The 10213-nt window shown below is 31.9% G+C and overlaps 1 protein-coding gene across 1 annotated transcript in view; it reads right to left on the bottom strand.

Moving 5' to 3' along the window:
• SYCP1 (synaptonemal complex protein 1) overlaps positions 1-10213 on the bottom strand; it is a 131005-nt gene that overhangs the window by 91364 nt on the left and 29428 nt on the right. The window contains 3 exon segments of the mRNA XM_017869585.1: positions 4014-4081; positions 5378-5562; positions 6062-6156. Of these exon segments, the coding sequence (XP_017725074.1) occupies positions 4014-4081; positions 5378-5562; positions 6062-6156 (348 nt within the window).

Below are 10213 nucleotides of genomic sequence, written 5' to 3'. Positions count from 1 at the left end.
AAATTATATTTTATTTCAAAACAGTGTTCATGATTTTATAATAAGCTAGTATTATTAAGGAACACACATTATTCTCTAAGTCTTACCCAGTTCACTTGATTTCTTTTGAAGCTCCACGGTAAGTATTTTCAATTGATCTTCATTTTTTTCCAATCTTGTAAAATATATCATTTTCAATACAAAATATTATTTTAGTCAGAATTCATCTCATAACTAAAATTGGTGCAATTTAGCAACTGATACATCTTAAAATAGATTCACCCACTGGATTCTTAAACATTTATTAAGTACCTACTCTGTGCTATATAGTGTAACATTTTAAAATAAGATATTACTATTATAAATACATAATCGTATATTACATTTATGTAATATACACATATATCTTAAAGCTTATGGTATAAGCTTTCTCTTAGCTGTTGATGATAATCAGATTAACACATCCTAGAATTCTGAAAGAGATTGAGTATGTAACTACTATTATACTGAATTCTGCCTTAGGAACAATATAATTATGAGAACATGTATAATTTGGTTAACTTCTCTGGCTTTCTGTTTCCTCAAAGTATAACACTGAGGTAATAGGGATAGATGAATCTTAGGTAACTTACCATTTTAAAATGAAAATCACTGGATAGGTCAATCAAAATATATAAATTAGGGGAGCTAGAAAGGCTAGCTTTTCCCTCACCATGCACAAGCAACGGAGAAAAAAATATTGCTAGGCCCCGGCTATGGCTTCAGAGAGAAACGTGTTCTCCTTTATCCTACCAAACTTAATTAACCCTAATGCTAATGAGACAAAAAATAATTATCTAGGCCTCCTAACACAGCTTTATATAAATATTTCCTTAATATAAAGTAGTGAAAATAGAGTCTTTAACACTCAAGTGTTAGAAAACCGCTATTTAGATGAAATGATAATACTAGTTTTTTTCTGTAATCACATTTATTAAACCATTTATTAAGTTAATAATAATTATATTAATTAAATTGATACAGATTAATTGGTTAATTTAATAAATATAGAGTAGTACCTATACCAGGCTAGCTGCTAAACTTATAAATCAGAAAGGTCTACAGACCTCAGTAAGATAAACTCTACAGTCTGGAAGTTACTTCTAGGAAGCTAATAATAATCTACAGAGTCATTAAATAAATCACCACATCAACCCTTCATGAGTTTTGTATATAACTGAATTCTATGGCAAAGCACACATGGGAACTATCCTAGAGAACATCTTCTTTTACATCTTTTCCTAAGATATCTGTCTATCCAAAGAAACTTTTAAAATGTATTCCCACTTTATACATAAGAGACCTGACTACAGTTGTTATATGAATAACACGTCAGTTGGCAATGCAAAGAAAATGGCATTGAATATTAAAAGTAAATTGTTTTTTATTCACTTATTTTATGTATTAAAATAATAAATATTTTACCTTTGCTGTTCTGTTCTCAATAATTCTTTCAAGCTGCAGATAGTAGTTTCAAATTCAGTAACCACAAATGAATGAGCAGCTCTAGCTTTATTAAATGCTTCCATTTCAGCTTCTTTTCTTCAGTTAGCTGACAAATTGTTTTGTTGCTATCTGTAAATCTTCCTCTAAAGCCTTTTGAGTACTCTAAATGAAATAAAGTATAAAATAAGAGCAATGATCCAAAGGCCTTAACCAAAAAAGCTGAACTTATCTGCTTCTATACATTTACTACCCCTTTCCCACCCTCATATTTTCCTAACTATTATTCCTCCTCCCTACCCTCAAATGCCCACCCACTACTCTTATTTCAATTCACTGTTCTCCAAATCCCACCTACAGTTCCAACTCCTCCATGGAGCCTTCCTAGCCAACTCAGCCACACTATTCTTTCAATTCTTAGAACTATTGATTTATTACCTAAACAACCCTGTTGGCACCTGTCCAGGGTCTTGTATTTTAATTATACTTTTGATGTGTTTTATGCAATGTCTCTAAACTATAGCATTTTCAGACTAGGATTGTGTCTTCTCTATCTATTTGAAACTCCAGGTCCTTGTACATTGTATTAGTATTTAATAAATATTTGTTGACTGATTGATAGTGTGAGACTTATTACACACTACTGAGTTTTAAATCATACCACACTTCTTTGTAATGACACTTTAATATCTTCTAGTTCTTTAGTCAAATGATGCTGCTTCTCAATTGATTGTTTTAAGTTTTCACTCTGTAATTCTAAAAGAGAAAGTTATAAATAGATCGTACTTAGCAGAAGATATATACCAAGAAAACTAATTATTATTTGTGACAATTAGTCTTTTCCTCCATTAGATAATAGTACAAAATGAGGGGAAATATGCAAATATAAACACACAAATATTGGTCACCATCAAGCTTTACTGACTTTTCAAGACCATTATCTCCCAATAACTCAAAATAAATATTTAAGGATTTACATTTTTTAATACAAATTTTATTGATTGATTACTAATTTGGATATTCACAAAATGTAGAATAAAAGAGTGGGTTTAAAATGATATTTAAATACTGCATGCAAAAGGAAAATATACACACTAAAATATGAAAAGTAATTTATCTCCTNAGACTTGGAACCAATCCAAATCTCCATCAATAATAGACTGGATAAAGAAAACGTGGCACGTATACACCATGGAATACCATGCAGCCATAAAAAAGGATGAATTCATGTCCTTTGCAGGGACATGGATGAAGCTGGAAACCATCATTCTCAGCAAAAATATCACAAGGACAGAAAACCAAACACTGCATGTTCTCACTCATAAGTGAGAGTTGAACAATGAGAACACATGGACACAGGCAGGGGAACATCACACACCAGGACCTGTTGAAGGGTGGGGGGCTGGGGGAGGGATAGCATTAGGAGAAATACCTAATGTTAATGACGAGTTGAGGGGTGCAGCAAACCAACGTGGCACATGTATACCTACATAACAAAACTATGTGTTGTGCACATGTACCCTAGAACTTAAAGTATAGTAATAATTTTTTTAAAGTAAGTATAGGTATATATGATGATTTAAAACAGTACTTTATGCTCGAAGGAAGAATAAAAAATGGAATGGTTTATATTATAACCATTCTACTTTAAACTTATCCTAAGAAGATAAAATTATTTGCATTTGATAGTACAATTTTAGATGATAAAGGGTTAATCTATAGTGGAAAATTAAGCCTTACCAAAAAAAAGCATAAATATGGTCCAAAAGTTCAACCAAACAACCTAACTACTTGTGAAATGTAAAGCACACATTTCAGATACTAGATAATATTTCAGTTGACAATTATTTTAATTATATAAGTAGTTAAATCTAATAATAAAGCTTACATAGTTATGAAAATATTTTATAAAATATTTGCCAATTCATGAATATTTTAATTTATAAAATTTTGTTTTCACTAAAATTGGAAAATATTTTATTCTTTGTAATTTTCTACATTTATAGATATGAAGATTTATGAATATGAAGCATAGGTTATTAGAATTATGTAATTACATGGCCATAAATTATAAAATAACTACTGTAGAGAATATCTCTCTCTTTTGGCCATGAAAGTTGTTGAATCTTAATAACACCTTATGATGAAATAGGATCACATTTTCCTGTAAGTAGTACATAATCTAACACAACAAAGCAATTAAATTTCAAAATTCAATTAAACAATAACAGACATTTCTCACTAAGAATTATTAAGATCTCTGAATCCTAAAATTAAAAAAACAGAATATCAACTTCTCTTAGTTGTATTCTGTTAGGAGCCTCAGGCCTCTCTTAGGCTCCCCACACTTCTAAATATCTATTAACTGCATAATAAAATAGTCTTTCTTAAGGTTTAAATTTTCTACCTTCAAATATTGAAATAAAAATATTATCAAGCAATCTCTACTGGCAAATGATAGAGGGGAAATTATATTTTATTTCAAAACAGTGTTCATGATTTTATAATAAGCTAGTATTATTAAGGAACACACATTATTCTCTAAGTCTTACCCAGTTCACTTGATTTCTTTTGAAGCTCCACGGTAAGTATTTTCAATTGATCTTCATTTTTTTCCAATCTTGTAAAATATATCATTTTCAATACAAAATATTATTTTAGTCAGAATTCATCTCATAACTAAAATTGGTGCAATTTAGCAACTGATACATCTTAAAATAGATTCACCCACTGGATTCTTAAACATTTATTAAGTACCTACTCTGTGCTATATAGTGTAACATTTTAAAATAAGATATTACTATTATAAATACATAATCGTATATTACATTTATGTAATATACACATATATCTTAAAGCTTATGGTATAAGCTTTCTCTTAGCTGTTGATGATAATCAGATTAACACATCCTAGAATTCTGAAAGAGATTGAGTATGTAACTACTATTATACTGAATTCTGCCTTAGGAACAATATAATTATGAGAACATGTATAATTTGGTTAACTTCTCTGGCTTTCTGTTTCCTCAAAGTATAACACTGAGGTAATAGGGATAGATGAATCTTAGGTAACTTACCATTTTAAAAATGAAAAATCACTGGATAGGTCAATCAAAAATATATAAATTAGGGGAGCTAGAAAGGCTAGCTTTTCCCTCACCATGCACAAGCAACGGAGAAAAAAATATTGCTAGGCCCCGGCTATGGCTTCAGAGAGAAACGTGTTCTCCTTTATCCTACCAAACTTAATTAACCCTAATGCTAATGAGACAAAAAATAATTATCTAGGCCTCCTAACACAGCTTTATATAAATATTTCCTTAATATAAAGTAGTGAAAAATAGAGTCTTTAACACTCAAGTGTTAGAAAAACCGCTATTTAGATGAAATGATAATACTAGTTTTTTTCTGTAATCACATTTATTAAACCATTTATTAAGTTAATAATAATTATATTAATTAAATTGATACAGATTAATTGGTTAATTTAATAAATATAGAGTAGTACCTATACCAGGCTAGCTGCTAAACTTATAAATCAGAAAGGTCTACAGACCTCAGTAAGATAAACTCTACAGTCTGGAAGTTACTTCTAGGAAGCTAATAATAATCTACAGAGTCATTAAATAAATCACCACATCAACCCTTCATGAGTTTTTGTATATAACTGAATTCTATGGCAAAGCACACATGGGAACTATCCTAGAGAACATCTTCTTTTACATCTTTTCCTAAGATATCTGTCTATCCAAAGAAACTTTTAAAATGTATTCCCACTTTATACATAAGAGACCTGACTACAGTTGTTATATGAATAACACGTCAGTTGGCAATGCAAAGAAAATGGCATTGAATATTAAAAGTAAATTGTTTTTTATTCACTTATTTTATGTATTAAAAATAATAAATATTTTACCTTTGCTGTTCTGTTCTCAATAATTCTTTCAAGCTGCAGATAGTAGTTTCAAATTCAGTAACCACAAATGAATGAGCAGCTCTAGCTTTATTAAATGCTTCCATTTCAGCTTCTTTTTCTTCAGTTAGCTGACAAATTGTTTTTGTTGCTATCTGTAAATCTTCCTCTAAAGCCTTTTGAGTACTCTAAATGAAATAAAGTATAAAATAAGAGCAATGATCCAAAGGCCTTAACCAAAAAAGCTGAACTTATCTGCTTCTATACATTTACTACCCCTTTCCCACCCTCATATTTTCCTAACTATTATTCCTCCTCCCTACCCTCAAATGCCCACCCACTACTCTTATTTCAATTCACTGTTCTCCAAATCCCACCTACAGTTCCAACTCCTCCATGGAGCCTTCCTAGCCAACTCAGCCACACTATTCTTTCAATTCTTAGAACTATTGATTTATTACCTAAACAACCCTGTTGGCACCTGTCCAGGGTCTTGTATTTTAATTATACTTTTGATGTGTTTTTATGCAATGTCTCTAAACTATAGCATTTTTCAGACTAGGATTGTGTCTTCTCTATCTATTTGAAACTCCAGGTCCTTGTACATTGTATTAGTATTTAATAAATATTTGTTGACTGATTGATAGTGTGAGACTTATTACACACTACTGAGTTTTTAAATCATACCACACTTCTTTGTAATGACACTTTAATATCTTCTAGTTCTTTAGTCAAATGATGCTGCTTCTCAATTGATTGTTTTAAGTTTTCACTCTGTAATTCTAAAAGAGAAAGTTATAAATAGATCGTACTTAGCAGAAGATATATACCAAGAAAACTAATTATTATTTGTGACAATTAGTCTTTTTCCTCCATTAGATAATAGTACAAAATGAGGGGGAAATATGCAAATATAAACACACAAATATTGGTCACCATCAAGCTTTACTGACTTTTCAAGACCATTATCTCCCAATAACTCAAAAATAAATATTTAAGGATTTACATTTTTTAATACAAATTTTATTGATTGATTACTAATTTGGATATTCACAAAATGTAGAATAAAAAGAGTGGGTTTAAAATGATATTTAAATACTGCATGCAAAAGGAAAATATACACACTAAAATATGANCTTGTTTTTTTATTTTCAAAATATTCTCTTTATTTATTAAATGATAACTAAAAGCTTTTGACTACACTTAAGAGCCCATTTTAATAAATACTAAGTCTCAGGTATTAGTCTATATGGTTCATATTTATGCACTCATTTTAAACATCATAAAACAATAGAAAAAAGAAGTTCATTATATTCTCTGGATTCAAATTATACAATTTCCTTTTACTAAGCTACCTGGCCTCGGGCATGATACTTAACCAGTCTGACTACTTTTCCCACCTGGAATATTAGAATAATGATAATTATTCATATTATGAAGAGTTACCTGCTGTTAGAATTAAACAAGATAATGCAACTTAAAATGCTCAAGCACAGTATCTAATCTATAATCAATAAATGATAACTGCTATTAACATGATGATAATGGTGATATATGGTAGAAACTGGACCTTAATATTCATGATAATTTACAGTATATTGGTCAGGCAGGCAAATAAACAATGATTGTGTTGATGCGTTGAAACATTTGAAAGACAGTAAGAATTAGCAAAGGTAATGGGAGTTAGGAGAGAAAAGGTTACAGGCAAGTGTAAGAGCATGGAACACAGAAGCGATAGAATGACACATTCTGGCATCTAAAGAAAATGTATTTTAGGAGCATAAGGCTTGAAGTATAACGAATAAGTCACAGGAGATATGATTGGAAAGATAATAAGGACAAGATCATAACAGGACTTATACAACTTGTTCAGAGTCTTCTGGTTTATAATTCATGAAGACCATGCAAAACAATGAAGGATGTTAAGCAACAGAAGTATGTGCCAAGTTTATATTTTTAAAATTCCATTCTGAAAAAACTACATAGAATGAAAGGGTCATTGGTCCAACTCTGAGGAAAAAATAGAAAAAGTAAATCTGGGCCGGGTCCGGTGGCTCATGCCTGTAATCCCAGCACTTTGGGAGACCAAGGTGGGCAGATCATGAGGTCATGAGGTTCGAGACCATCCTGACCAACATGGTGAAACCCCGTCTCTACTAAAAATACAAAAATTAGGTGGGCATGGTGGTGCGTGCCTGTAGTCCCAGCTACTGGGGAGGCTGAGGCAGGAGAATCACTTGAACCAGGGAGGCAGAGGTTGAGCGAGCCAAGATCGCACCACTGCACTCCAGCCTGGTGACAGACTGAGACTCTGTCAAAAACAACAACAACAACAACAACAACAACAAAACAAAACAAAAAAAATGAAAAAGCTAACCAGGAGAGAGGGAAATGTTGACTAATGATTGTGGTATCCATTATGATACTATTTCTTATGGTCTGGTAATAAATGTTTCCCCTGAAAAATCATAAGCACAAACTAGCCCTTAGTCATGTATGGGAACAGAACGTATACTGCCAGAATGTTCAAAAGAGCTCCAAGCCAAAATTTAATTTGAAGTGCTCCTAAGTTTCCCCAGGATCCTAGAAAATGGAACATGCAAATTTTCTCCAGGCCTAATATACTGCTAATCCAGGCCTTAAAGAATTTACACAAATAAAGTTACATGACCTCACAATCAACAAACACAATGGGAAACAAAGCACCATGAACAGAGTCAGCAAAGTGAACAAAAGGCCAACTTAGATCTGCAAAGATTTCAGATTTTGGAATTATTGGTTATGAAATTTAAAAATAAGTATTATCACATACTTTGTAAACTAAAGGAAGATATCAGTAAATCAGTAAAACTACTAGAAGTAATACATAAAAGTGAAACTGAAAACTCCAAAGGGATAATGATGAGCTTTGTCATTTAAACACTCCTGTAAACGGGAATAAAAATTCAAGATCAAATATTAAGAATATTAAAGCATTAAGCTCCTGACAAAATAGGAATTTGCCAGGCCAAAAATGAAGAGAAAATAGAAACCTATAGAAGTAAGGTACCCACAAAACTTGTTTGTGTCCAGAGGGCATTTGCAAACCCTTGCAAAGTTGGACTTTTGGTTTAAACTATGATGGGATAAAGAATTTAAGATATATGAAAACCCAAAGACTACAGAGAGTAGAGGAAGTCTAAGAAGTAAACTTTTGTACAATAAATTGGGACAGTTTTGATGTAAGGAGCAAGCAAAAGTAAATCAACTCAGAGGCAGATTTGCAGCCCAGGTTGAAATCACCTGAGTGGTTCAGGACACCCCAAGCCTTCAAGCTGACTTAAGGTTGTCCCAAATGGATAGAAACACCATGTGCATGGGGGGAACAAAAAGCAAATCCTCCCAGGGGGATGTTAAGCAGGCCTTAACTTATTCCTATAAGTAATCTTTTTTTTCAAGTAAAAAAAATTAGCATAAAGTCAAAAACAATAAGGCACACAAGCAAACAAGGCACTTTGACTAAAAACTATCATAAACAAGACAGAATGAGAATCACAAACATTTAAAATAAAAAATTATCAGAAAAGGACTATAAAATAGCTATGATTTGTATATTTAAAGAAAAGACAACCTTGAAAATAAGAAGAAATAGAAAACTAGATAAAGTAGAATGGCAGCTTAGAAAAAGAAGAATAACATCTTAAAACAAACATCTTAGTAACTAAAAATAAAATGGAGGAATTTCATAATGTGTGAGAAATAAAAGAGAAGAAAATTAGTAAATTACAAGATAGGTAAACAGAAATTATCTAGGATAAGGTATAGAAAGGCAAAACTGTTGAAATAGGAAAAAGAGATTAAGAGTCAACGAAGAATTAGAAAATTAATGTAGGTTTTTACTTTGGTTTCGGGTTTGGTTTATTTTGTTTGTTTTGTTTGTTTGTTTGTTTGTTTGTTTTGAGACAGGGTCTCACTCTGCCACCCAGGCTGGACTGCAATGGAGCAATCATAGCTCACCGTAACCGCAAACTCCTGGGCTCAAGTGATCCTTCCACCTCAGCCTCCCAAGATGCAACACGGGTTTTTTTCCTCAACATTTTTTTCTTACTCAGAAAATGAGGAAACAGAAAGTAGAGTAAATACAATATCTGAAGAGATTATTGTTGAGAATTTCCAAGACACAATAGTAACAGACAGTAATTTATAGATTGAAGAAGCCATTAAACAAAACTAAGCCTATGAGTAAACATATTATACTGTAAATGCTAAAAATCAAAGATGAAGAAAATCTGAAAAGATATTACTGACTTCTTAAAATCAACATAGTAAGCCAGGCGTGGTGGTTCACATCTGTAATCCCAGGACTTTGGGAAGCCAAGGCAGGAGGATTGCTTGAGCCCAGGAGTTTGAGACCATCCTGGGCAACATAGTGAGACCCTGTCTCCACAAAAAATTTTAAAATTAGCCAGATGTGGTGGCATCTGCCTGTATGCCATTTACTCAGGAGGCTGAGTTGGGAGGATCACTTGAGGCCATGATTGTCCCACTGCACTCCAGCCTGGGCAACAGAGCAAGACTCCATCTCAAAAAAAAAAAAAAAAGAAAGAAAGTAAAATAATACCTTTCATGTGCTAAAGGAAATGTCTAAAAACAACATATGGTGTGCCAACCTAGAAAGACATATCATGCAAACATATCCTTTATGGATGAGAATGAATACATAAATTTTCAGACAAATGGAATCTATGACAGCTAGTCACAAACATATTCTCACTAAAGGAGATTTTAAATATTCCTATTTAAAGCAGAAAGAAAATGATCTGAATGAAAAGTTTAAGATACAAAAAAAAAAAAAAAAAA

This window comes from Rhinopithecus bieti, unplaced genomic scaffold (genome assembly GCF_001698545.2).
Source record: "Rhinopithecus bieti isolate Rb0 unplaced genomic scaffold, ASM169854v2 scaffold_3040, whole genome shotgun sequence".
Classification (NCBI taxonomy): Eukaryota; Metazoa; Chordata; class Mammalia; order Primates; family Cercopithecidae; genus Rhinopithecus; species Rhinopithecus bieti.
The sequence above is the reverse complement of the archived record's forward strand: the minus strand, read 5'-3'. Positions and strand labels throughout refer to the sequence as shown.